The sequence below is a fragment of the Archocentrus centrarchus genome, chromosome 23 (assembly GCF_007364275.1).
Source record: "Archocentrus centrarchus isolate MPI-CPG fArcCen1 chromosome 23, fArcCen1, whole genome shotgun sequence".
NCBI classification, from domain to species: domain Eukaryota; kingdom Metazoa; phylum Chordata; class Actinopteri; order Cichliformes; family Cichlidae; genus Archocentrus; species Archocentrus centrarchus.
The window spans coordinates 2,763,335-2,789,915 of NC_044368.1; the positions used below are offsets into that span (position 1 = coordinate 2,763,335).

At 40.7% G+C, this 26,581-nt stretch overlaps 2 protein-coding genes across 2 annotated transcripts; both read left to right on the top strand.

Annotated features, from left to right (window-relative positions):
* The first annotated feature begins 6,608 nt into the window (after positions 1-6,608).
* On the top strand, positions 6,609-15,198 carry LOC115773547 (tetraspanin-8-like). The gene is made up of 9 exons (XM_030720350.1): positions 6,609-6,759; positions 8,044-8,100; positions 10,364-10,486; positions 10,595-10,669; positions 11,373-11,468; positions 12,294-12,434; positions 13,220-13,252; positions 13,335-13,418; positions 14,005-15,198. Exons 1-9 carry the CDS (start codon positions 6,700-6,702, stop codon positions 14,089-14,091), a joined length of 756 nt encoding a protein of 251 aa, XP_030576210.1. The 5' UTR covers positions 6,609-6,699; the 3' UTR covers positions 14,092-15,198.
* Positions 15,199-17,688: 2,490 nt separating this feature from the next.
* Positions 17,689-25,122, top strand: LOC115773738 (leukocyte antigen CD37-like). Its single transcript, XM_030720634.1, has 9 exons — positions 17,689-17,814; positions 19,637-19,693; positions 21,539-21,658; positions 21,787-21,861; positions 22,232-22,327; positions 23,308-23,430; positions 23,982-24,014; positions 24,107-24,190; positions 24,858-25,122. Exons 1-9 carry the CDS (start codon positions 17,755-17,757, stop codon positions 24,942-24,944), a joined length of 735 nt encoding a protein of 244 aa, XP_030576494.1. The 5' UTR covers positions 17,689-17,754; the 3' UTR covers positions 24,945-25,122.
* The last annotated feature ends 1,459 nt before the right edge of the window (positions 25,123-26,581 follow it).

Genomic DNA, 26,581 nt, shown 5'->3' on the forward strand with positions numbered 1-26,581 from the left:
GGTGGTGATGATGGTGATGAAGCAGTGTTTCATTTTCTCTGCCCCTCATCCACAGATGTGGATGGAAACACAGTGAAAATGACTGTAACAGTGGCTGTTCTGACAGACTGAAACATGCAGTGATGCTTCTGCAGGGTGATGCTGGGAGACAGCAGCTGGCAGAGGTTGACTCAGTGAGGTATAAAGACAGCATGGACACAGTCCGGAAACCACTTTTCCATGGATGAAGTACGGGACAAAGGGACACCTACTTGGGATGCATCAGTGTGCTAAGGCGCTGACATCACTGGACATTCAGCTCGTACAGCTAAAGGATATTTTGGTATCTTACACGTTCAGTCCGTATTGATTTGAGGAATTGCACTCATTACAAGAATCCTGTGAGGATGTTGTGCCTCGGGTGCCAGGGTGGCTCAGCGGGTGAGCCGGTGACCGTGTGCAGCACACGGCTGTGGTGCAGGTGGCCCGGGTTTGTGTCTGCATGTCTGACCCGTGGCTCTTTGCTGCATGGCTTCCCCTTTCTCTCTCTCCCCACTTTCCTGTCCCTCTTCACTGTGCACTATCTAACAAAGGCCTAAACCATAAATCAAAAAAAAAGAGTTCCTGTGACAAACTAGAGGACACGAGGATTGTCCTTCAGTCCTACAAAAGTCAGAAAGCTCTTGACTAGCTGCTGCTGTCTTACTTTTTACCTCATGTCTCCACAATTTAAGGGGGGTTTAAGTTTTGAGGGACTATGGCTGCCTTCTTGATGGAGCTCGAGAGCCGCGCACATTCAAAGAAAGCGCTACAGACTGAGTGGGTGGAGCTTCCTGCTCTGTGGGTGGAGCTTCCTGCTCTGTTATGTTTTACAGAAAGATTGAAGTTGTTTTTTAGCATAAAGATGCCGTTCAGACGGTGGTGGTGTTCTCATTACTGTCATATTAGCACTGACAGTTTTGTAATTGTGTGACACAGATGATTGGTTAATGAAGTTCGCTGTGTCTAAAAATGTTTCGAATTAGTTCAAATTGAGCCAAAATATATTCATCGCTGACTGAAGTCAGAAAATAGTATTTGCAAGTGTAATAAAGAAGTAGTAACCCTTGCATTTTAGTAGTAGAAGTAGTAGTATTTTACTTCAGCAGTAGCATGAAAATATACTTAAAGAACTCATTAATACTCAGCATCTTTGAATAAATCTGACATTAAGAAGTAAAGTTGCAGTTACAGATGAAAACGTATCACCCTGAATATGATGCAGTGACATGAATGTCAAACAATAGATTTGTGTTACCATAGAAAACCATGTTTTTCATTCAATCTTATTAATAATTTTGCTTTAATAGTAAAAATTAAGTGATTTTATCAAGTTCCAGCTGGTTTGTCAACAATGAAATCAAATAAATACAGTTTTTTTTTCTGTGTATTTGTTACCAAAATTAATTCACAAATGTTGTAATTGTTGTAACCTTTGCTGCCCTCTTGGCCAGATCTCTCCTGGAAGAGAGATTTTAATCTCAGTGAGACTTTTTTACCTGGTTAAAAAGAGGACAAATAAAATAATATTTGTAGTGTAAAACCCCTCACGAGCTGTTTCACAGGCATGGGCTGAGCTGCATGTTCAGACCTGCTGGAAACACTTCGCGGAGTGTTTTACAATCCTGTTCTTCTCCTTTGCATTTTCATTTAAGGTGCAGTCATTAACTGATGTGAACTGAATAAAAACCCTTTTAATCCTCATCGTTTAAGGCAAATGGGTCCCTGCACAGACGTTAACCTTTAAATGTTATGATTCAGTCTGTAATTGTTCTAATTGGCTTTTGAAGGTGAATGTTCATTTTGTATTTTTCTGAAAACAATAATTACTACATTTCCTACTTTTTGGTGCACTTTATGCATCTGAATGAGCACGGCCCCATCTAAGGAGGAAGCCTGCTGGAAGTCGTTTCCCACTGCAGCAGAGGTGACTTCCCTTCGAGTAACAGCTGCTACACAGAAGCTGTGAAAAGCATTTCTTATGTAAAGACAAAAAGTCCATTAAAGTTACGACTCCAGTGCCCATCATGGACGAGCGTTTCATGATCACGTGCTTTTTTGTGGCTCATGTGGTCGTCCCGGCTTCGTCGACCTCCTGCTCGTGCAGGGGCAGTTTTCAGTGTGAAGAAGGTGGATGAGAATACGTGCATCAAATGGATCTTAACCAAGAAGGGTGGAGTGCCAACTCCTGGGTTTAGAAGTAATTGCACCCTCCCATTAAATCATGAATTAAGGGTGATTAACCAAATTTTTTTTGGAAAGCTAAGATCAACATCACCAGCCACAACCAGACCTGATCACTGCAGACCTGCTGAATCAAGAAATCCCCTAAATAGAAGCTGTCTGAGAAAGTGAAGCAGGCCGAAAGATCTCAGAAAGCAGCACATCATGATCTAAAGAGCCAGCTGAGAAACAAAGTCACTGACGTCTGCCAGTCTGAAAGGGTTACAGAGCCATTTCGAAGGCTTTGGGACTCCAGAGAACCACAGTGAGAGCCGTTATCCACAAACAGAGAGAACCTGGAACAGTGGGGAACTTTCCCAGGAATGGCCAGCCTTGCAAAATGACTCCAAGCGCACATCAAAAACATATTTTATATGTCCCACCATTTGCAGACTTTTGCACAATTTCTCAGCTTTCAGAAATCGTTTGAATTTTTCAGACGGGACAAACCGTCGTGTAATTATAGTAAAGCAAAGTGCGCGTGCACAGCATCTATAGGAGAGCTTCAAGGAGAAAACCACTGCTGACCAACAGGAACACAAAGGCTCACATCTGCCAACAAACATCTGGATGATCCCCAGGACTTCTGGGAAAATATTCTGTGGACTGATGAGAGAAGCTGAACTTTCTGGAAGGTTTGAGTCCCGTTACATCTGCATAAACTAACACAGCGTTTCATAAAGAACATCAGACCAACAGTCAGACGTAGTGGTGGTGGTGTGATGGTCTGGAGTTGCTTTGCTGTCATTGATGGAACCATGAATTCTGCTCTCTAACAGAAAATCCTTGGAGCGGCCGAGTCGATGTCTGGACTCATTGGGATGCTTTGGTGTGACCTCAAACGTGCTGGCAAACCCTCCACTGTGGCTGAATTACAACAGTTCTGCAGAGAAGAGTGGGCCAAAGTTCCTCCACAGTGATGTGAAAGACTCACTTCAGTTATCACAAATACCTGTTTGCAGTTCTCGCTGCCAAGGCCAGCAAAACCAGTTATCAGGTTTAGGGGTAGTTACTTTTTCACAGAGGACAGGCAGGTTTAATAAAGGAAATCATCATTCAAAAACTGCATTTTGCATTTACTTGTGTTATCTTTGTCTAATATTAAAATTTGTTTTAATCTGAAATGTGTGACACATGCAACAACCTAAGAAATCAGAGAGGAGGGAATTACTTTTTCACAGCTCAGTGTGGAAAGGGAGACTGGCGAGGACGTGAGGATCAGGCTCAGGGTAGCTTAGGCGAGGTGTTTCAGGTATGTCCTGCCCAGACACGACCCCGGGGGCTTTGCGATTGTGTCTGTCAGATGATTTGGGAACATCCACCTGGAAGAGAGAGGAGAGTCTCTGCAGCTGGACCGGAAAAGCAGAAGAAAACTGTGGAATGGAAAAGGGCGATGGAGCGATGGCTGCTTTTCTCACTGACTTCTTTAAGTTTTTGAAACTGGATTCACAGATATGAGCAGATATCAGTTTTCAGACCACAAATTCTTTTGTAGATGAAGTCCATAGCATGACTAAGACTTCCTGTGTACAATCATATCCTGCAGTCTGGTGCTCTGGCAGTGGCCCGAGTGTAACAGTATCCAGGATGTGTTGTTAATGAGCTGGAAGTCGATATCTGCGTGGTCCAGTGTGGACCAGTTTAAGGCCATGCTTTTATCTTACATGTCATATTTCAACTTTCTCTTAGTGACTTTCAAATTAAAATAATCTAAATTCCACAACCATCGTTATATAAACAGTTTCATATAAACTGATGTACTGATGGAGGATATTCTGCCAAACAGTGTGTAAAACCAGCTAAAACAGTTCTGGGGTGAGGGGAAAAGAGAAGAGGAGCATAAAAGACCACAAAAAACATCAGGCTGAAATACAAAAATACAAAATCGACTACAAGAACATGACATGCAGCTGTGGCGTACAAACATGTGGGGATTTAAAGTGCTCAGTGCATCATGGGAAGCAACACGATTGAGCGCTCATTCAGGGTCACCTGATCCACCCTCACTGTAATAGTCATCAGAAAGGGAAGTTTGAGGCATGGAAGTACAGAGGATGTCTCTCCTGAATCCAAACTGGGAGCTGCTTCCACCTGACAGGGGCCTGATAGCTGAAGGCTCCGCCTCCCACTCTGTTGGAGTGTTCCACAGCGCTCCCAGTGGACAAAACGCAGCAGCACCGCAAATATTTGAAACAGCTTCTTTAATTTTAACTCTAACCTACAAAATGTTCTAAAGAAAACTTCTTTTTGTTTTGTGTCACAAACCAACACTTCATAGAGTAAAAACTAGGATTCATAAGTCACATTCTTATAAGTGTCTTATGTGGTAGCATGGCTAGGTGGCACAGACGTTAGTGGATTAATCCAGATTAATCCAGTGCTGGTGTTGTTGGAGCAGATGTCATCAGTTGGTGCGTCAGGTGTGGGCTGGATATGGGTGGTGGCCATTCCTCCCTGGGAATCTACGCTGCCTGCTCCGAGAATGAAGTCAAGATAGTACGTAAAAGAGCCCACATCAGACACAAAAGTTTTTTTTTCTTTTTCATTTCAAAATCAGCAAAACAGGACCTGAGTGACGATCCTTGATATCGTTTCACGTACAGTTTCATGGGGATCGGAACGCTCATCATGCCGATCTTTGGCATCATCGTAGCCGTCCAGAGAAACCAGGTCACCTGTTTTTTCTCCTTGCTCATCAATGATCTGCCAATTTCCTTTTTTATTATCTTGATCGGCATTTTCCTGTTTGCAAACCAAAAGCTTATTGAAGCTGGTGCCGCAGAGGCTGAAGCCTATCCCAGCCGCCAAGCCGGCACATATATAACCTTTAGGGACCAACTTATGTGCCAAGCGAATGATTCGCCCCTTTTTTACAGCACAATGTGAAACAGTCAGCAGGACTGAATAGTGTTTTTTTTCATGGTCTGATCAGACCAGAGTAGATTTCAGGTACACAAGGACAAAAGTTTGTGTCCAGAAACACAAATTCCAGAATCCATGAAAGAGTCTTGATCACAAAGCTGAGATAAATGCGACCAAACCCTCCTGCTTCATGACTGGCTCATGATGTGGTGGATGTTACGAGGCTAACAATCTTTGAAAGTAACAACTGAGGCCATAAATTAATCATGTCAGTGTTTACTGACAACACAGAAGATGGAGCGATGGCTGCTTTTTCTCACTGACTTCTATAAGTTTTTGAAACTGGATTCACAGATATGAGTTATCAGTTTTCAGACCACAAAGTCGTTTGTAGATGAAGTCCAGACTTCCCGTGTGCTGCACATTATTTATGAACTTTTAAAAAAGCTAATAAAAGTCTCAGGCAGTTCAGACCATAGCTATCTGTACTGAGACTGCCTCCCAGTGAGGATGTCAGGATGGTTCCCATCACATCTGCTTTCTTGTAAGCATAACCACAACAATTCATCAACAAGTTCTTCTAGTTGGCTGAATGTAACGAACCTTAAAAAAACAAAGATGGAAAATCAAAGCCTGGTTCTTGATTCTTTCAGCAGTTTGACTCAAACACGATTGAACAAGAAATGCAATATTTCATCCTATTTGCAAGAAACTTCTCTGACCAGAAATTACTGTCGTTTTTAAACAAACAAAACTATGCAAACAGATTCCTTTCCTCTGCAGGAACGTCGGGGTCTTTTAATCACGGGCAGCGTTACATTTTGATAGACTTCCTGTTCACATTAAGCACGTTCTCCTGTTTCCGAACTGAATCATCTGGACCGCTGATCTTCAGCCTGCACGTTCGTAGCTCACATTCTGGTGTGGACGGATTTACAAAGTTTAATCATGTCAGACACATTTTCTCTGATCATTCCTTCTTAAACGTGTTTATTGCCAGTTGTGTGTGTGTGTGTGTGTGTGTGTGTGTGTGTGTGTGTGTGTGTGTGTGTGTGTGTGTGTGTGTGTGTGTGTGTGTGTGTGTGTGTCCTCATAAATTAATCTTTTGGTCATATTTAAATTAAAAGTTGAAAGAATTTTGGTGTTATTGCAAAAACAAAATCCACCTATTAGCAAATGCTCCATAAAGGAGATGGTGGGCTGCACAAGGCAACATGATATATATATATATATTTTTTTTTTTAATATATATATTTCTTTCTGGAGGTTTAATTGTTTCTTTTCTTGGTTTCCACTTTTCAAGCTGCCAGCTTTAAGAATTAACATTTTATTTTTCTCTCTCTCTTACTGAGCCTGTCCTATGAGATCTTCCTGTGTATGTGAGGGCTTGGCTACAGAGCAGCTCTGTGTGTGTGTGTGTGTGTGTGTGTGTGTGTGTGTGTGTGTGTGTGTGTGTGTGTGTGTGTGTGCGCTCCCCTTCCCCCCCATTCTCTCTCTGTGAGGAGTTTATGAGAGCACACAAAGCTGCACAACATCACACTCTGAGCTACAACCCCGCTCCTTCACCTCTCGTGAGCCGACCTCTAAAAATTGAAGATGGGGAAAATTAATGGATGCCTCAAGTGCCTTTTTATCTTCTTCAATGTGGTGTTTGTGGTAAGTGGAAACCTTTTTTTTTTTTTTTTGTATTTCTGATTTTATTTTAATGTTTTTTTAGTGGTTTTTTTGATTGTTTGATTTTTTTTTTTAATTATTGTTCATGTTGGAGGAGAAACTGGACTGATTTCATGAAACAAAAAATGTTAATGTTCAGAAAATAAAATCTTGGGAGGATGTTCTTGGAAAAAACAAAAGAATTTCAGCAGCAACTAAAATTGTTGTAGAACATTTAAAAAAAACTGAGAAAAACACAAAAATGCCTCAAACCTTGAAAAGATATAAATAAAAGCATCCTGGTGTTTGGTGAAATTAGTGGTGACATGATTAAAGAATGATCATTTTTCCAAAACAAAAGTCCATCAAGATGTTAATTGTTCATTTCCAGTAAGAGAAACCCCCACCCAGAGCCAGCAGAGAAAAACAGTGTCATATTTCAGTCTGCCCGCCAACCACAGCCCCTTTTCTTCTCCTCAAAAAATGGCTTTTACCTTACACTTTGAGACGTAATGGAAAAAAAGGAGGGAGGAAAGTTTGAAGCTGTTTTCACTTTAATTAGCCTTAAAGGTTCATTTAAAGGCTAAAAAAAACCAGCATAAAAAGCATCAGTTTATGCAAACAAACAGCATGAAATGAAACAAAGATTTTGCCCAACATGATAAAAATGTGGTTTAAAATAACATTTTTTTCAAATGCAAAAATTTTTTAAAGCATTTTCAAAATCTTTTTCCTTTTCATGCTCACCAGGAGAGCAATAATTTTTCGATGTCTTTCACCATTTTATATAAAACCAAAATCTTAAATTAGAATAATTTAGTAATAATTTGGATCAGTTTCGGGCATTTTTGTGTGTGGGGGTGTTTGTCAGCTTTGTCAGGACCGAGGGCGTCTCTGCAGTGCTCTGTCGCCCCCTAGTGTCTCAGTGCAGGAACGACTCTGGACCCAGCACGCATCTAAAGCCTGCGCGGGAAGAGAAACTGTAGCACAATGCTTCATAAGTGATGGCAATCTTATGTAATGTGTTCATTTCTATACTTATGTTCACAATGTTGATCATAAATTAATGAATTCATCTTCTTTTTTTTGTCTTAAAATTCCTCAAGTACAAAGTTTAATACAAAATAAATAAATGAAATAGAAACAGAAACAAGCACACGATCTTGCTTCATTTGTGTGTGTTTCTATTCTATATGAACATATTCAGAACCACTAAGTGTTTTCCATGGCTGAACCGTGTCACACTTAGAGCTCCATAAACTCAATACTGTGAACCTGTTTCCACAGATCCTGGGATGTGGGCTCATTTACTTGGCAGTACGTGCGACTGCCATGAGCATCCAGGTAAGCGACAACCACTCTGTGTTCATGAGGTGCCTTCAGTTCTACCAGCTTTAATTCAGAAACAAGCCAGAGGATTTTCACATGTATCACAAAGAGAAAACAAAGGCGAACGGTAACATTCCTGACTGCGAGCACCCACAGGTGGATGAGCTAAAAGAAGCACTTTTTAGAAAACTACTTTATTTATCATTAAAGTTTTAAATCACCTGAATTGAGAACATTTAATGAAAATTGGACCCAAAACTCTGAGTTACGCTTTAGCTTGAAAAAGAAACGTCACATACGTGTTACATTGTCCAACACAGAAGGAATAATCTTCTGAAACAGACCAAGGATGCAATTCAGATTTTAACTTGAAGAAGCTGGTGGGAGGAGCACATGTTTGAAATGAGCAGGTTGCACAGTTCAAAAACGAGGCACCTTACCTCATGGGCTCTGGTAGCTTGTTAGCTCAAAATATGATCAAGGGAACTGATGCGGATGATGAGTTATGCTGATGACTCTCAGCTCTTACTCAGCATACCAGAAAGGAAGGAGGCACCACTTTGGGGTGCAATTCAGCAGCTAAACTTCACAAGTTAATTGTTTAGGCTGTGAAGTTGAGTTCTGCTGCAGTCCAGTGGGCACACTATTTAAAAGGCTTTAGTCTGCCTACAGATGCATCCCCACTGCAAGCCCCTTTGGAACCCACCTTCACCCATCTTCTCCATTTGTGCCTTTCTTACTTAATCAGTGTCATAGGTCTCCTCTGTTGTGTGCTGCTGCTCTGCTGCCAAATATGGAAATAATATTCTTTGGGCTGCGACGGTCCTAAAATACACAACCTACGCTGGACTGCACCAATCAGCAATATTTGTTGTTACCCAACTCTAATACCAATCTCAAGTCAGTGCAGTTGAAAATATTAACATATTAGCTTAATGCGACTGCCTTCCTCTGGTTAATCTGCTTTACTTGTGTGGATTCACTAAAACATGAAGCACTGAGTTACACTGTAACAGAGTTAAGTAACACTTTGAAACAAATCTCTGAAGACAAAAGCAGCTGGTTTGCATTTGTGAGCACTGAGCCTGATTTAGTAGTTCATGATGTGTCTACAGTAATTCTCTAAAAGCACGCACTGAATAGGAGTGTTTAGAAGACGCTGATGTGAAGGACTCGCAGGGTTTACATAGTAGCAGGCAGCTGTCCAGATGTGATGGAAACTCTGATGTCTGTTAACACAGAACAGATGTAGCCTGGGGGAGGTTTGCATACTCACGGTTCACGTTCTCTGCAACACAAAAACACACGATGGCTCTGACATTATGTTTCATTTCTACTGGACATTTTCCAGGACTTCTGATCAGAGTGCAATCAGTTTACAATCATATCCTGCAGTCTGGAGCTCTGGCAGTGGCCCGAGTGTAACAGTATCCAGGATGTGTTGTTAATGAGCTGGAAGTCCAGTGTGGACCAGTTTAAGGCCATGCTTTTGTCTTACACGTCATATTTCAACTTTCTCTTAGTGACTTTCAAATTAAAATAATCTAAATTCCATAACCATCGTTATATAAACAGTTTCATATAAACTGATGTACTGATGGAGGATATTCTGCCAAACAGTGTGTAAAACCAGCTAAAACAGTTCTGGGGTGAGGGGAAAAGAGAAGAGGAGCATAAAAGACCACAAAAAACATCAGGCTGAAATACAAAAATACAAAATCGACTACAAGAACATGGCATGCAGCTGTGGCGTACAAACATGTGGGGATTTAAAGTGCTCAGTGCATCATGGGAAGCAACACGATTGAGCGCTCATTCAGGGTCACCTGATCCACCCTCACTGTAATAGTCATCAGAAAGGGAAGTTTGAGGCATGGAAGTACAGAGGATGTCTCTCCTGAATCCAAACTGGGAGCTGCTTCCACCTGACAGGGGCCTGATAGCTGAAGGCTCCGCCTCCCACTCTGTTGGAGTGTTCCACAGCGCTCCCAGTGGACAAAACTCAGCATCACCGCAAATATTTGAAACAGCTTCTTTAATTTTAACTCTAACCTACAAAATGTTCTAAAAAAAACTTCTTTTTGTTTTGTGTCACAAACCAACACTTCATAGAGTAAAACTAGGAACTAGGCACAGACGTTAGTGGGGGGGCTCAGTAACACAGACCAGAGATTCATGTCTAACATGTTACTTTGATAATAATTGATAATTGTGCGTGATTGTGTTTATTCCAAAAGATAAGCGATTAATCCAGTGTTGGTGTTGTTTCATGCTGTAGCAAATGTCATCAGTTGGTGTGCCAGGTGTGGGCTGGATATGGGTGGTCGCCATCGGCATCCTCGGCATCTCTTCCCTGGGAATCTACGCTGCCTGCTCCGAGAATGAACTCGCCCTCAAGATAGTACGTACAAGAGCCCACATCACACACAAAAGATTTTTTTTTCTTTTTCATTTCAAAATCAACGAAACAGGACCTGAGTGACGATCCTTGATATCGTTTCATGTACAGTTTGCGGGCTTCATGGGGATCGGAATGCTCATCATGCTGATCTTTGGCATCATCGTAGCCGTCCAGAGAAACCAGGTCACCTGTTTTTTTTTCTCCTTGCTCATCAATGATCTGCCAATTTCCTTTTTATTATCTTGATCCTGTTGTTCTCTCTTTCTGCTATAATCCTACCAATAGATCAATCTGACTCTCAGCCACAGATACATCGCTGATATTGTGATGATAATGAAAATAACTTTGTTTTCATTTTCTTCATTTGATTTTTGAGACCCACTTTGTAGGCGTGCACATTGCCCTGGAGGGGTCTGATAAAAGAGGCCTTAAAAATGCAACAAGTACCAATATAAATGTTTTGTACATGTGCATAAATATAGTAAAACAGTTAAAACAAATGAAAAAGTTGTGCAAGGCCAAGTTACCACGTGTCCACATGTGTGATCGTTAGTCTGACACAAGACTGTAATCCTAACAGCAGGCAGGGCTCAGCAGATCAACGTGGTCCGAATAAACGCTGCAGGAACTGTAACATATATGAAAATATCACATTGTTTGAAAGGCCGTTTTTCAAAAGAATAAATCTTGAAAGGTACTAGCTACATGAAGCTACAATTTAACAGCAATTATCACGTGTGTCCAGATTTGAAACCATAACATTTCCAGACAAATACAGTTGGCTGAGAAGAAAATGCTCTAAAAATTTGATGGTTTAAGATGGAATAACCAAACTCTCTCGTTTGTCTCCCGTGATACTAAAGGCACTCTTTTTTTCTTTTTGCAGATAAAGTCTGCCTTCCAAAGTACCTCCAATGAACTAGTGGTGCCCTTCATGAAAGACGAGAACTTCAAACAGATGCTTGATGCGATGCAGTCAACTGTAATGTTCTTTGTACTATTAACCCCTATGAGAGTACTTGTTCTACTGCTTCTAGAGGATTTTGCTGGTTCTATAAAATACAAAAACATACCCGTTTTAAATGTGGCCAAACTGCACTTCATTGTTGTCTCCTTGAGCACCTCTGGACTGATTAATGGCTGCTGCTTCTGATCACTCTGTTGCAATCAGGCATCTGTGACCATACAATGGGTCCCTCCGTGTCACAGTGGAGCTCTTCAGCTCTTCAGCTTTTAGGAAAGGAGATGAGTTGCAGGAAGCTAAATCTGGCAAGTATTTGGAGACAACAACCACGGCTGTTTAGTTGCCTCAAAATGCTACAGAAGAATTGGACCTTGACATTCTGACCTCAGGGAACGAGTGCACACAATGCAAAACCATTGATACAGAAGAAAACAACAACCATGCTCCTTGTCAGGCTGTTGGACCCTGTGGGCTCCTCCACTGGAAAGTGCTGCTTGGTTTGGGGGCTGTAGTGAGTTCCCATCAGTAGTTCTGATCCTGCGCATGAAGGTCAAAATACAGAAGCTCACGTTTGCTCTCTGCTCAAGATTTCGGTCCCTGGTGAAACTGCAAAAATGGGCTTATATGAGTATTCAAAACGGTGGTACAGGAAGGGCCCCGAGGTGCACAAGGACCAACCTTGGAGGGGAAATCAGCCAAATTTCAGTCAGATAATGTTTTTGCTTTTTATGCCTGGAATTGAGGAACTTTTTGATTGCAGTTTCTACAGAAAACCTTTTATTAATCACTTGTTTTGCAGTATTTACAGGTCTTATTAACAGTCCTTTTCTGTTGGCTTCACAGTTCAAATGCTGTGGAATAGTGAGTGCTGAGGACTGGGGTAATGAAATCCCTGTCTCCTGTGACTGCAGTTCCTCAAATACCGGATTAGGAACGTATGACAATTTTGGATTTGGCTCGTCTGGATGCAAATCTAAGCCACAGGTTGGTTTCATGAAATGGAATTGGAGTTTTAAAATAAGCTTCTCCATGCGGGGAAGATCAAGCTTGTGACACTTTTTTATGACTAAATGTGTAAAATTATGTGGAGCTCTGACAATTTACTTTAGAAATTCATCAGTTTCCTTCAGACCACGTGATTTACAAAGTTACAGCCCAGACGATGTCCTTCCAAAGATGCAGACAACATTGGTTTACAGGGTTTTTTTTTTTTAAATGTTTAATTTTCTAATACACCTGTCACATGCTCCCATAGTAATTTACCCTCACAAGCCACCTCAGTAGATACACCTTGCTAGTAGCAGTTTGGGTCCTTTGGTGTCTTCAGAACTGTCTCTGTGGCACAGATTCAACAAGGTGCTGGAATCCCAGATTTTGGTCCATGTTGACATGACAGGATCACAGCTGCTGCAGATGTTTGGGTTTTTTTTTGCTGCATCCATGATGACAATCTCCCGTTCCACCACCTCCCAAAGGTGCTCTGTTGGGTTGAGATGTGGTGACTGTGGAGGCCTTCTCAGTTCAGGGACATGGTGTGTTATCCTGCTGGAAGCAGAAGCACTTCTATGCCATCGTCGACATTTCTTCCCCATTATGATGCTTGGTATGAACTTCAGCAGGTCATCTTGGCGTCACGTGACTGGCCGATGAGAGATTTGCGTTAATGAATGGTTAAACGGGCGTAGATTTGTTTATTTTCTGATATTTAACAAAACGAAACAATAGACTGTTTCTACTTGTATCCACCTTTTTCTCTTGTTTCCTTGCAGGGAGCCTCAGGCCCAGCTAAAGTCTATGACCAGGTATTCAGCCAATCCAAACACATGACAATCTGCCAGCCAGTTAGTTTTCCCAGTATTTACCATTTTCCCTTCTCTTCTGCAGTCCTGTGGTGACGTCATCTTCTCAGTGGTGGATATCTTCTTCAAGGTCGCCATGGGCTTCTTGTTTGGATTTGCTGTAACAGCTGTAAGCTCTGTTTTCTTTTATGGTTATTGTGTATCACTGTGTATCACTGTGTCCGCTGTTCTTTAAGATTGCTTTATAACGGTTTTTAAAACATCAAATAAGAAATAAGATCAACCAATGTTGAAAAGGCCTTCTCTATTTGCCATAACTAGATGTCTGGTAAACACTTATTGAATAATAATCCCTTCAGTACAGCTAAACTCTTTGGATTGTGGACTGATGGTCAAACTAAACAGGGAATCTGAAGCCATCAGTTTGATCTGTGGTTTTCACTAATTACAGTGAACTGTGTGTTTGCCACTGTGCTGCAAACTCGATGATGCCATCAGACCTAAAGGAAATGTGGATCTTGCTCAGAGTATTAACTTTGCTTCAGTGTGTAGAAACTTGATCCAGGCAGCACATCCTCCACCACATTGTAGCAACAAGTTTGGTAATTCCCCTTCAGCTTCAGAGGGAAGTTCATCCCTGCAGTAGCGTTTACATCATTCTCCTCCTCAGCGGGCCTCACCATCAGCACCTTTTTTAAACTGTGTCGCCTGCTGTTTTGTGAACTACCCACCTGTTCATCTACCTGTCTTTGTAGCTGCTGGGCCTGCTTATCACCCTCTTCATGATCCATCAGGTCAAACGCAATGACAATGGAGGATCCATTGCTATGAAGAGCTACTGAAACAAGACGCCACGCACCTGTGTCCTCTGACCTTTAACCTCTACACTGAGTTAGGCTACAGCAAGAAGACTCAACAGACAGGATGTGACCTCTTTTTTTAAACTTTGTTTTATGAAATATAAAATTAGAGCGAGGGATGGAAGCAGGAGGCAGACAGTGATGCCGCATGCTGCAGGATTTTATTCTTCCAGCTTTCTAATGTACATAGTATAGCTTGAATATATAAAAAGTATAGCTTGACATATTATAGAAAATAATCACCTCTGTTAACCCGAGGAGGCCGGACTGCAGGATCATAGATTTTACTGGTTGCAGTAAAAAAGAAAAAATCTCCTAAAGTTAACTGAAAAACATGATGTGCTGTTCTGTCCTCGATTACGACATTCAAACATTTTAAACTTGCCATAACAGAACGACCTGAGGCTCGTCGGCATGTGACCGTACAGAGCGAAAAAAGCAGAAAGCTCCTGTTATTCAAAGAATTACATAAAAATATAGAAGAAATAAAAACGTAACACTAAGTATAAAAACCTTCCTAAACTTTCTAAAAAAATCCAATTTAAATATGCACTGATATTAATGCAGCATCACTTCGATCCCCTGGTTAAGAAACAACAAATAAAAGAAAGGATGAATCTGTGTTTATTGTTCAAATTAAAGTCAGAACCTTCTCGGGTTAAAATGATAAAGTCTGATTGGCCTCTAAGCTGTCACATAAATGTGTTAGTAAAAAATATATATAACACAAATAATTCATATAATTTTCAGAAGTATATTTATGTATGTGTGAAGCACTTAAGCCAAAGTTAAAGCTGAAGACTTTTATTTTGTATTTCTGAATTAGAAAAGCAGACGTGACACTGGCCACGTGAGGTACAGCCGGGTACACGGACTGTGTGTACTGGAAAACATGTCACCTGTGTCACTGCAATCATTCATGATAAGAAGCCAAAAAGAACCAAACACAGCTCAGGGTTACAAGCTTTCAGATCGCCCGCGACAGTAAACTCCCCTCTGTCATTAAAATGAAAAGGAAGGGAAGCGTTGTTGTGAAGTCTGCACTCATATCATTCCAAAATAAACTCCAGAGAATGAAAACTCCCCAAACGTCTCACTGCCTTCTTTTCCTCACACGAATCCCGTCGGCCTGGGAGATGTAAATATGTAAATCATCCTGAAAGCAGCATGCCGCTCCTCCAGCAGGAACACGTGTGGGAGGAGGAGGTTCGAAACAAGGGCAAAGAAATGAGTGAAGACTGAAGAAAACCCACAACTCTGAGGCCAACAGAAGGACTGATAAAGTGACGATGAATGAACTTAAAGGGGTGAGCTGGAGAGGAAATGGCGTCTCAATAATTAAGAAGATCCTCATTTAGCCTGGTGTTACAGAAATGTATTTATCAAATGAGAGAGACAAGATTCCTTTACATGGTTTGTTGCTCGTACGAGGAGAAGTCACATACAGGAATGTAAGTGAGTTGTGAATCTTGCACAGAAACACGGTGTACTTATACCCTTTTACACCCCCACCTGTTCACCCCCTCCTTAACCCAACCATAAAGAAGAGGAGCTCCTCTCCCAGTTACAGAGAAATGAACCAGAAGGACACTAAAACTAAAGAATGTGACCCCGTTAACACAGAGGGTCCTGAGACAGGAAGGCTGTGTGTGTAGGTAAGGGAATGATCATCTGGACAGTTTTTACAGCCCACAGGTCACGTCACGGTCACACACTCCATAGTTGAACAACATATAAGAGCTTAAAGTAAAAGTTTCCATCACACTGGAAAAAGAGTTTGCTGTGAACATCTCAACATTCACACGAAAGGTACAGAGAAAACCCAACAGTCAAAACGATGAGCAGCACTTGGTGACAGTGGGAAGGAAAAACTCCCTTTAAACAGGAAGAAACCTCCATCAGAAGCAGGCTCAGGGAGGGGGGGGGTCATCTGCTGTGAGGGGGGAGAGACAGGACAAACTCACTCTGCTTTGCTTTGTGAGTTTCCTGTTTCCTGTTTCCTGTTTCCTGCGCTTTGCTTTTAGTTTTGTTTCCTTTGTCTCGTTCTCCTCGTCGCCCCTCTGTGTTTACAGGTATACTGTCGCCGTCCCTCTTTGCCCTTCGTCAGATCGTCTGGTTCCAGTGCTCCGATCTGTCTCCCTCATCCCAGTGTTTCCCAGCCGCTGAGAGTTTTTTTGTATTTTGTTTCATAACGTTCAGGTTTCAGTGGGTTTTCTGTTATTGTGTTTAGTAGCCTTCAGCTCCATTTTTGGACCTTGTGTTTGGACTTTAACTACTTGCCATCAATCAAATAAAAACTCCTCTTCGGTTCACCTTGGCTGCCTTAACATGTGTGCAGATCCTGCAGACTCATGACAGAAAATCTAACTCTTCTCATCGGCCTTTACAGTTTTAGATCGACTGTGTGACAGTAAATACATTTCCACTGTTTTCCTCTGAAATGTTTTCTTCTTTTGTTGTTTTCCCCCATTGGCGAAGCTTTTTAAAACTTTATCTAAATTATACCTTAATAAGGAGAGCTCACTGGGAGGAGTTGAACCTGATATACAGAATTCAATTAAGTTAATTGGTGATTAGACTTTGATGGCCCAAGAATCAGGGCATGAACCCCCATTAACAAAGTTACACTTAAGCTTCATGTTAATTGCTTTTAATTTCTTGGAAGCTTGAGTGAAAACAGTTTCCGGTTAAGCAGCACATTAGTCAATGTTTGTGGTTAAATGTGACATATAAAAAAAAACCCCACCAGGCTGACTAACCAAAGGAAATGACACATCTACACACCCAGCCAAGAGTGCCAGACCTACAACCACTTCCAGCAACACAAAAGTATTGCATGATTTTTCACTGATGTACTTTTATCTTCCCATGATCTAGTTTCACGCCTTGTGGCTCAGGTGCTGCAATGTGAAAATAAGAACGTGAGAAATGCTCTAACCAAAACCTCAACTCATTTTTTAAATCAGTGAAGAGAGTATGAGAGGATTTGTTCTAATTATATTAGATTTAATGTACATGTTTGCAGGAAATGTTGAATGGATATCAGATAACTTTCCTGCAGACAAGACAAGACAATTATTTGTATATATTTGAGGGTTTATACAGTAAATTAAATAAATTACATTTGATATACTTGGAAATAATCAAACAACATCACATTTGTTGTTTTATACTTTTCTAAAATCCTCTTTCTTCCTCATCCCTCAGTTTGAAGTCTACATGCCTAGCTGCACTGAGTTTCTGCCGTGTGATTGGCTAATATGTGATTGTCTAATTAGATATTTGCATTGACAAGCAGATGGACATGTAAACCTCATAAAACGACAGGAGGTGTTTGTGCTGCTGTAGGAGGAGGCTATGCTGTGGGAGCCTTTTCTTCTGGACTAATGTAGAGCAGCAGTTGCAGTTTCCACGCAGTTTGTTCCAAGTGTGAAAACCACATAAAAAATCCAACACACGAAAATCACAAACTCACACAACAGTGTGAGATCTTTATTGTACGTGTGAGGTTTTGTCTACAGAGCAGCACTCTCTGTTTTACTTCTGTTTTCCAGCTGTTACTTTCACTTAGTTTATGAGCGCACACGAGGCTGCACATCTTCAGTCTTTTCTGCAATCACACTGCTTCACCTCTACTAAGTGAAAATGGGGAAAATTAATGGATGCCTCAAGTGCATTTTTATCTTCTTCAATGCACTGTTTATGGTAAGTAGAAACTCTTTTTTTTAAATTTCTGATTTTACTTCAATTTGTGTGTTTGGTTTGGTTCTTCAGGTTGATTTTCTTTACTTAATGTTGGCGAGAAAAATGATGAATCAAACAAAAAGCCAAAACAAAACTATATTTCATGAGTTGATATTAAAAAAATGAGTTAATGTTCAGAAGTGAAAAAGTTGCTAGGATGTACACGGGGAGAAAAATGATTTTGCACTTGTATTAAAATAGCTTTGTATCTTTAAAAATAAACAAACAAAAATCAGAAGCAGAAGTTACAGAAGCCAGCGTTTGGTCAAATTGTTAATTTGAAAATGAATTGTTAATAAGCAATTAACATACTGATTTATTCTGCCTTACAGAAACCTGGTTCTAGCAGGATGAATATGTTAGATTAAAACTGTGGTCTCAAACTCAAATGACCTGGGGGCCACTACTGGTTCTGGCATCTCAGTGGAGGGCCACTGTTTGTTTATATAAGAAGAGTTTATTTGACTAGTTTATTTGACTATGTTGCTCTGTCGGCAAACACTGTGACAGAGCGGATTAATGCACTATATATATAAAACACAGTGTATGCCAACAGAGCAGTATAGTGGAATAAACTCTTCTTTTCAGCTACTAAATACAACAAAATGATTGATACGTCCGGCATGAAAACTGTGATATTTTTTCTAAATGTAATAATAAACGCGACTCTTGGATGGGTCTGCCTGACTGCTGTCCCCACTGTTGTTAAATATAAATGTGAACTACTGAATGTGGACTAGTTCTCATAAAGCTCTTTTCTACTCTAGTTGAGCACTCAAAGCGCGGTCGTTATACGAGCGTTAAGCAGGTCAACCAACCTAGTTCATTAAGGCAGTCATGGGGACACGTTGCGCTTTTGTGAATAAATCGTCCCCATAAAACGCACTGTGAAAAAAAATGTTTCTTAACAAGAGATTCTTGGTTCATCCAACTCATAAGAAAGCAGCAGCAGGGACAGTTTCATGGTTTGATCCCAGAGCTGAAGTCTGTGATATTTCACGATGTCAGTGGGCAGTTTGAGCTTTAGTTGGCAGAGCTGGGATCACGTATGAGGCAGAGAAATTATTTCAGAGAGCCGACTGACCAGCCGACTGATATATATATATATATATATATATATATATATATATATATATATATATATATATATATATATATATATATGTATATATATATATGTATATATATATATATATGTATATATATATATATATATAATATCTATCTATCTAGATAGGTAGATAGATACTATATGAAAATGACAGCCTCAACACTGCATTTAATCTATTGTTAGATTCAATTGGCTTCTCTCAAAATGTAAAGGAGCCCACCCACCACTTTAATCATACTCTGGATCTTGTCCTGACATATGGCATAGAAACTGAAGACTTAACAGTATTCCCTGAAAGCCCCCTCCTGTCTGATCATTTCTTAGTAACATTTACATTTACTCTAATGAATTACACAGCAGTGGGGAATACATTTTATTACAGTAGAAGTCTTTCTGAAAGTGCTGTAACTAAGTTTAAGGATCTAATTCGTCCATTGTTATGCTCTTCCCTCTCTGAGCCTGGTTCTGCTGGAGGTTTCTTCCTGTTTTTCCTTCCCACTGTCACCACATGCTTGCTCATAGGGGGTTGTTGATTGTTTGCTTCAGTTCAACAAACTGCAATACTACGGGAGATTTTCAAACTTTTTTTGTAGCAAATTTTGATGTGTGTTTTAAAAAAAATAAAAATAAAACATGTCACTAACATATTCTAACTTGATTCTATTTCCTCAGGCCATGGGAGGTTTCCTGATTTACTTGGCAAAAAATGCCACTGCCATCAGCTTCCAGGTAAAACACCAACATGGTTATTGAAACTACTTCAAGTTTTATAATGTGCCTCAAGTTCAGAAACAAGCCAGAGGTTATTCAAAGAGAAGCAAATGATGCTAGAAGGGCACTCAAAATGTAAACCTCACCCAACCCAAATGTGCCCATACAACCTTACAGCAGACACCACCCAATGTTGCCATTCTCCATCATAAATTATTAGATCACAAAGAATAGAAATTTATTTTACTGGCTTCTAAAAACTGTAAAATATGATTCTATATTTGTATTTGAAAAGTCAAATCCATATGAACAGATAATGACACAGAGTACCAGTCAATAGTTAGGACACACTCACCCATTCAAATGAATGGGTATCATAGGAAAATCTGCAGAGTAAATTTTACTCAAATTGAAGAAATTTACTCTAAAAAAAGAACATTTGGTCCCAGTTTAAAATTTATTCCCATGCCAGAGTTGAACTTACAGAGTAAAATTTAGGAGGGATCGTTCGGGGTCACCTGATCCACCCTGACTATAATATTCATCAGAAAGCGAAGTTTGAGGCTTGGAAGCACAGAGGATGTCTCTCCTGAACCCAAACTGGGAGCTAGTTCCATGTGAGAGGGGCCTGATAGCTGAAGGCTCCATCTCCCATTCTACTTTTGGAGTGTTAAACAGCGCTCCCAGTGGACAAAAAACTCAGGAGCATCTCATATTTTTAAAAACATTTAAATATAAGTGTAACCCACAAAATGTTCTAAAGAGAACTTGTCACAAAACAATTTTGATTATTTTGCAGCCAACCAATACTTCATAGAGTAAAAACTATGATTTATAAGATAAGATTATCCTTTCTGTGTCACACATTGTGGGAAATGTATGTTACTGCAAACAGTAAAGGGACAGTAGAACACTCAGTACAAAAAGAATAAATAACATAAAAAATCTGATAGAAAAATACTAAAATACTCTACAACAAAATTCTCTAAACATTTATATACATTAATTAAAGTGAATGATTATTGTGTGTTTATTACATATGTCGTTAACTGCACGTGAACGTTATTGCATTTGTTTAGTTTAGGTGAGTGAATAAGATGGTAACTAGTCTGCTGTGAGTCAGTGCTGGTTGTAGTCTGACAGCAGCAGGAAGGAAGGACCTACGATGGCGCTCTCGTACACACTTCGGCAGTCGCTCACTGAAGGAGCTGCCGGTGCTTCCACAGTCCCATGGGGTGGGACTCGTTCCCCAGTATGGATGCCAGTTTGACCTGCATCCTCTTGTCTCCCACCACCTGCACAGGGTCTAAGTGGCATCCAAGACAGAGCCAGCCCTCTTTATGAGTTTGTTCTGTCTATTTCTGTGTGCTGTCGCGATGCTGGTACCCTATCAGGCCACTCCATATAAAATGGCCGATGCCACCACTGTCACAAAAAGTCCCCCTGTACTCCAAATGACCTCAGTTTCCTAAGTGGGTGAAGTCTCCTCTGGCAAAGTGATTTATAAATCACATTCTGGTCTGACTGGACCTGTCCTGCAATTTTACCAAAACTTTAGTAAATGTGATATAGCGCTAGCTAAGGGTAACAATGCCGTATCTATTTGAACTGAAAAGTTCTACAGCAGGTGTCCTCTTCACTGTGACTTGCTGGGTGGTGGGTTACAGGTTGGTCCTGGAATGGCCTGGTTCAGGTTCTGAAATGTTGATGCATTTATGGTAGCATGGCAAGGCGGCACGGTTGTTAGTGGGGAGATTCATGTCTAACACCTAACTGTGGATAATTGTTTTTTTGTTTATTCTAAAAAGTGAAACTTCCAGATTAATCTAGCGTTTGTGTTGTTTCCCTGACATGCCGGTGCAGGTCCCATCATCTGATATGCCAAGTTTGGTCTGGCTGTGGGTTTTTGCCATCGGCATCCTCGGTGTCTCCGCCCTGGGAATCTATGCGGCCCGCTCCGAGAAAGTCCTCGCCCTCAAAACAGTACGTCCCAGAGCCGACACCACACACAGCAGAGAACTGATTGTTTTTGTTTGTTTAGTTTTTGTTAATTTCAGCAAAATCAGAAAGTGATGATGCTGCGAATGTTCTTAATATTGTTTTTTATACAGTTTGCAGGTTTCATGGGGATTGGAATGATCATCATGATGATCATTGGCATCATTGAAGCTGTCCAAAGAAACCAGGTTACCTGTTTTTCTCCCTGCCTATCCACTGATCTGTGTCGATGCTAATTTTCTTCTACTTATCACAATCCTATTGTTCTCTCTCTCTGCTGAAATGACATGGGTATGCCTGTGGGGTTTACCACTGCTTACACTTTCTCTATGCTAATATTCTCTTTTCAATCATGTCCTTCTGAACAGGAAGTAGTTTGATACATAATGTTTGTTTCCTCCTCTATTTTGATTGTCCCACTTTTTGGTTGCACTTTCTCCACCCACTTGGGCTTAATGTGCTTCTCTCTTAATCTTGATGATGATGATGATGATGATGATGATGATATATTCTCTCATTTGTCTGCCATGATACTAAAGGTGTTTGTTTTGTTTGCAGATGAAGACTGCCTTCTCAGATCCCTCGAGTGACCAAGTGCAGACCTTGACGACAGAACCACATATGAAAGAGATGCTTAATAAAATACAATCAGATGTAATTTTTTTTGTACTACTAACCTCAGTGAGAGTACTCTTTCTAATGCATCTACAGTAGTAGATCTTTTAAACCAAATGAGATGTGATCAAAAAGTTCTGTAAAATGCAAAAACCATACTTATCTTAAATGTGGCCAAACTACGCTTCAATGTTGTCTCCTTGAGCACCTCTGGACTGATTAATGGCTGCTGCTTTTTCTGATCAGTCTCAGGAAGTTCTGCTCTGACACGTTGCACTCAGGCATCTGTGACTATACAATTGATCCCTCCATGTTACAATAAGAATACTTCAACTTGAGTTGCAGGAAGTGAAATCTGGCAAGTAGGTGGTGAGGAAAGACCATGGTGCTGAGCAGGCTCCTAATGTCACAGCTGTTTACGGTGAATGTTTTCCTTCAAAACGCCACAGAAGCCTGTCGCAGGGCTAACACAGAGAGACAGGCAACCTTTCACACCTATGGGCAATTTAGAGTGACCAATTAACCTAATCCCAGTAACTGCATGTCTCTGGACTGTGGGAGGAAACCGGAGTACCCGGGGGAAACCCACGCAGACACGGGGAGAACATGCAAACTCCACACAGCAAGAGGCCCGGGCCAATGTGGAATCGAACCCAGACCTTCTAGATGGTATTCTAGCTGTGAGGCAGCAGTGCTAACCACCGTTTTTCAGGATGTCGTGGTGAAATCACAAATTTCAGTGATCTAAGCATTGCAGTAGCACAGGAAGAGCCCAGAGGAGCACAAGGACCAAACCTGAAGGGGAGCTCCACCAAATTTCACTCAGATAATGTTTTTGCTTCTTATGCCTGGAGCTTTTTGATTGCACCTCATACAGAAAACTGTTTATTAACTATTTTCTGGGCTGAACTGTTTTGCAGTGATAATGGCATCCTACTCACCATAGTCATGAAAGCGCAGAAGTGTTTTGTTAAGGAATATGTTCATTTGTTTAAAGTCACCCTCTTATGTGTTAACAGCTCAAATGCTGTGGAATAGTGAGTGCTGAGGACTGGGGTAATGAAATTCCTTACTCCTGTGGATGCAGTTCTTCAACAGGACATGGAGGATATGACACATCTGCATGCACATCCAAGCCTCAGGTCGGTTTTATAAAATGAAATTGGAACATCAAATAAAGCTTACCTCATGGGAAAGATCACGCTCGTGACACTTTTTAGTGACTAAATGTGCTGGATTTTGTGGAACTTTGAGGATTTAATTTGAGCTTCACTGTTTTCTTCAATCCACAGTTAACCTGTACTTAAACAACACACTTGGTCATAAGTTTCTAAAATCCCAGAAACACTGACCCTATGGAAGCTATACCCAGATAAAAATTGGAGGAATTACAAAAATGGCTAAATGTTGGTGTTGATATGACACTGATACACTATAATGGAGAAGTGGGTCCCTCTGTTTGATGGCAGAGGTTGTGAATGTGGACTGATGCACTTGAGGAACTGTGCAGCCATCAAATCAATGAGCACGAATTTACATGTGTTTGTGTTTTGTTTTTAAAATCTGTTTTCTAATGTCTCCATCCCTGCTGTACCTGTTACTGTTCAAACTTACTGTTCATACTTTGTAATATGGAACAGAAACACTGAATTGTTTCTATTTGCATCCACATTTCTCTCTTGTTCTCTTGCAGGGAACCAGTGGCCCATCTCAAATCTATGCACAGGTATTCAGTTAATCAGTCTACCAGCCAATCAAACACAATCTGCCAGTCAGTTATAGTTGCAGGTAGTAAACGTTTTCCCTTCTCTTCTGCAGTCCTGTGGTGAGTTAATCTTTTCGGAGGCAGACTTCTTCATGAAGATCGGTCTGGGATTCTGCTTTGGATTTGCTGTTACAGCAGTAAGCGCCACTGTTTTCCTGTAACATCATTGGTCATCCCTGTTTATCACTGTGACTCCATTGTTCTTTAAGATTTTGTCAAAATCACTACGACCACCTTTAATCTGTACATCTTGGAACTTAACAAATCTAAATTGGTGCTTCGTAAGGCATTTTTAATAAGTTTAACTATGAGGCTGTTTTACATTTGGTGGAGGTCTCATGGTTATTACTGTTGATTGATAATACAGCTATAGTTCCATGTATATCGAGACCCCATAACTACATCCTGAAAATAAATGCATCAGACGAAAGAACAACCCCACTGAGCTAGAGACATTAAACAATAACAGCTTTAAAAACTGATTTGACAAAATGAATCATACTGGCTATGATTTCTTGATATTGTTTTGCTTCAAAAAGTTTTGATAGCAGGCATATGTAATATTTGAGGTTCACTAAGCACTGAAATGCAAATCCTGCTTGAGCGTATTAACTTGACCTCCGTGCAGCGCGTCTTCCCACACAGCGAGCCACAAGTTTGATGATTCCCCTTCAGCTTCAGAGGAAAACCTCATAATTATCGGAGCAGCAGCATTTACATCATTGTCCTCCTTGAAGGGGGGGGGGGTTATAATTGCATCACCTGCCTGTTTGTAACCACCTGCTCATCTGTCTGTCTTTATAGCTGCTGGGCCTGATTATTACCCTCTTCATGATCCATCAAGTCAAAGCTAATGACACCGGAGTATCCATTGCCATGAGGAGCTACTGAAGGGAACGGCACACGTCCAAGTCCTGTGACCTTTAAACTTTATACTAGGTTAGGGTGTAACAAGAGGACTCAGCGGTGCGCGTGTGATCTCCTTTTTTTTTTTTTTTAATGTTGCTTTAGAAGAAAAAGTGAAACTAAAAAGGAAAGTTTGTGCCTTTAGAGCGGGAGGGAAGCAGGAGACGATGTGCTGCAGGATTTTATTCAGGAGAGAAACTGCAGCCTCACACTTTTCTTCCAGCTTTCTAATTTCACAAAGTGTGTTAAAAAGCAAAACATTTATTCTTTGAAAAGCTTGATATCTCTCTTGTTGTTTTGATGATGTGCGGTATTGTAGTTGTCTCATGTAGAGACGTATTATAGAAAAGGAGGAGCTTTGTTAACCTGAGGAGACGGGACTTGTTCAGTGTAGCAGATTTTATTGGTCGCAGTCAAAAAGTGGCAGTTACAACATCTATACGGTCCATACAAATATTTTATATAAATCCCACAATCATGGGAATGCTATAATACAGACTTGAATGTCAGATTAGAATGGTGTGTCACATTATAATGTATTATAGCATCATACAGTTATGATTGTATTATATGAATATATGTTTGCATGTTCCCTATCTTTTCTGCTAATTCAAATAAAAAGAGGAAAAGTATTTAAAGACAAATACTGTCATGGTCCTGGGCCGTTACCCAGTGCTGTGTGTTCCTAACTTTGTTTACAGTTTAGATTCCTGAATCCTGTTATTATACTTCCTGTATTTACTTCCCTGCGTCTCTGTGGTCCTTTGTCTCGTGTTTTGTGTTTAGTTTCACTTCCTGCTGTTTCCCTGTGTGTTGTGTTTAGTTGTCTGGTTATTCATGTATCCTTAAGTTCCCAGTAGCTTTAGAGTTGAGTTCTCCCTGTGTTTCCCTCAGTGTTCCTGTGTGTAGAGTCTCTTGTGTCTGCTTCCCTGTGTGATGTCAAGTTTGTGTTAATCTTCTCTCTAACTCTCTTATTTTGTCGGTCTTCTGTGTGTGTGTGTGAGTGTGTATCTTGTGTCCTGCTTTGCTTCCCCTTATCTCACCTGTGCCTCGTCCTCCCCAGCTGTCTCCCTCTCCCTGATTACCTGGTGTGTGTGTCTTTAAGGTCTCAGTGTTCCTCAGTTCACTGTTGCGTTGTTGTCTGCGCTCTTCTGTCTTGTGCTTTTGTCTAGTTTCTGAGGTTCAGTACAGTAGACTCCAGTCCTGCTTTGGTTTAGGTTTAAAGCTGGTCTGAGTTCAGCTCTGCTTCACGTGTCCTGCATTTGGGTCCAAGCCTGCCTGCCACACAGCCACATTTCCTGTGACAGGTGAAATCTGCACTCATATTTCAGAATAAACTCTAGAGGTTAAAAAGCCACAGTGACTCTGTTTCTTGGTTTCTAATGTATTTCCTCACTTCTTGCTGTAAATGTATTTGCCTGGGAATGTTTTGACACTAATTGTGAATAATCTCAGAACAAAAATCCTCCAGCAAAGAAATGAGTGAAGACGGAAAAAAATATCCACAACACCTCAGCCAGGCGCGCGATCGACCGCTAGCTGGAACTCTGTTTCTGGAGAGAAAGGTAAACCTTCATCCTGAGTACGTGATCACCTACATTTACTTCCTATTCCCAATATCC

What these genes read in the sequence shown, in the direction of transcription:
- LOC115773547 (XM_030720350.1), top strand. Translation starts at nt 6,700, where the DNA reads ATGGGGAAAATTAATGGATGCCTCAAGTGCCTTTTTATCTTCTTCAAT. An exon ending in ATGAACTCGCCCTCAAGATA is followed by an intron (nt 10,487 to 10,594) that starts GTACGTACAAGA and finishes TTTCATGTACAG; the next exon opens with TTTGCGGGCTTCATGGGGAT. An exon ending in CAGCTAAAGTCTATGACCAG is followed by an intron (nt 13,253 to 13,334) that starts GTATTCAGCCAA and finishes TCTCTTCTGCAG; the next exon opens with TCCTGTGGTGACGTCATCTT.
- LOC115773738 (XM_030720634.1), top strand. Translation starts at nt 17,755, where the DNA reads ATGGGGAAAATTAATGGATGCCTCAAGTGCATTTTTATCTTCTTCAAT. An exon ending in CATGCACATCCAAGCCTCAG is followed by an intron (nt 23,431 to 23,981) that starts GTCGGTTTTATA and finishes GTTCTCTTGCAG; the next exon opens with GGAACCAGTGGCCCATCTCA. An exon ending in TTGGATTTGCTGTTACAGCA is followed by an intron (nt 24,191 to 24,857) that starts GTAAGCGCCACT and finishes CTGTCTTTATAG; the next exon opens with CTGCTGGGCCTGATTATTAC.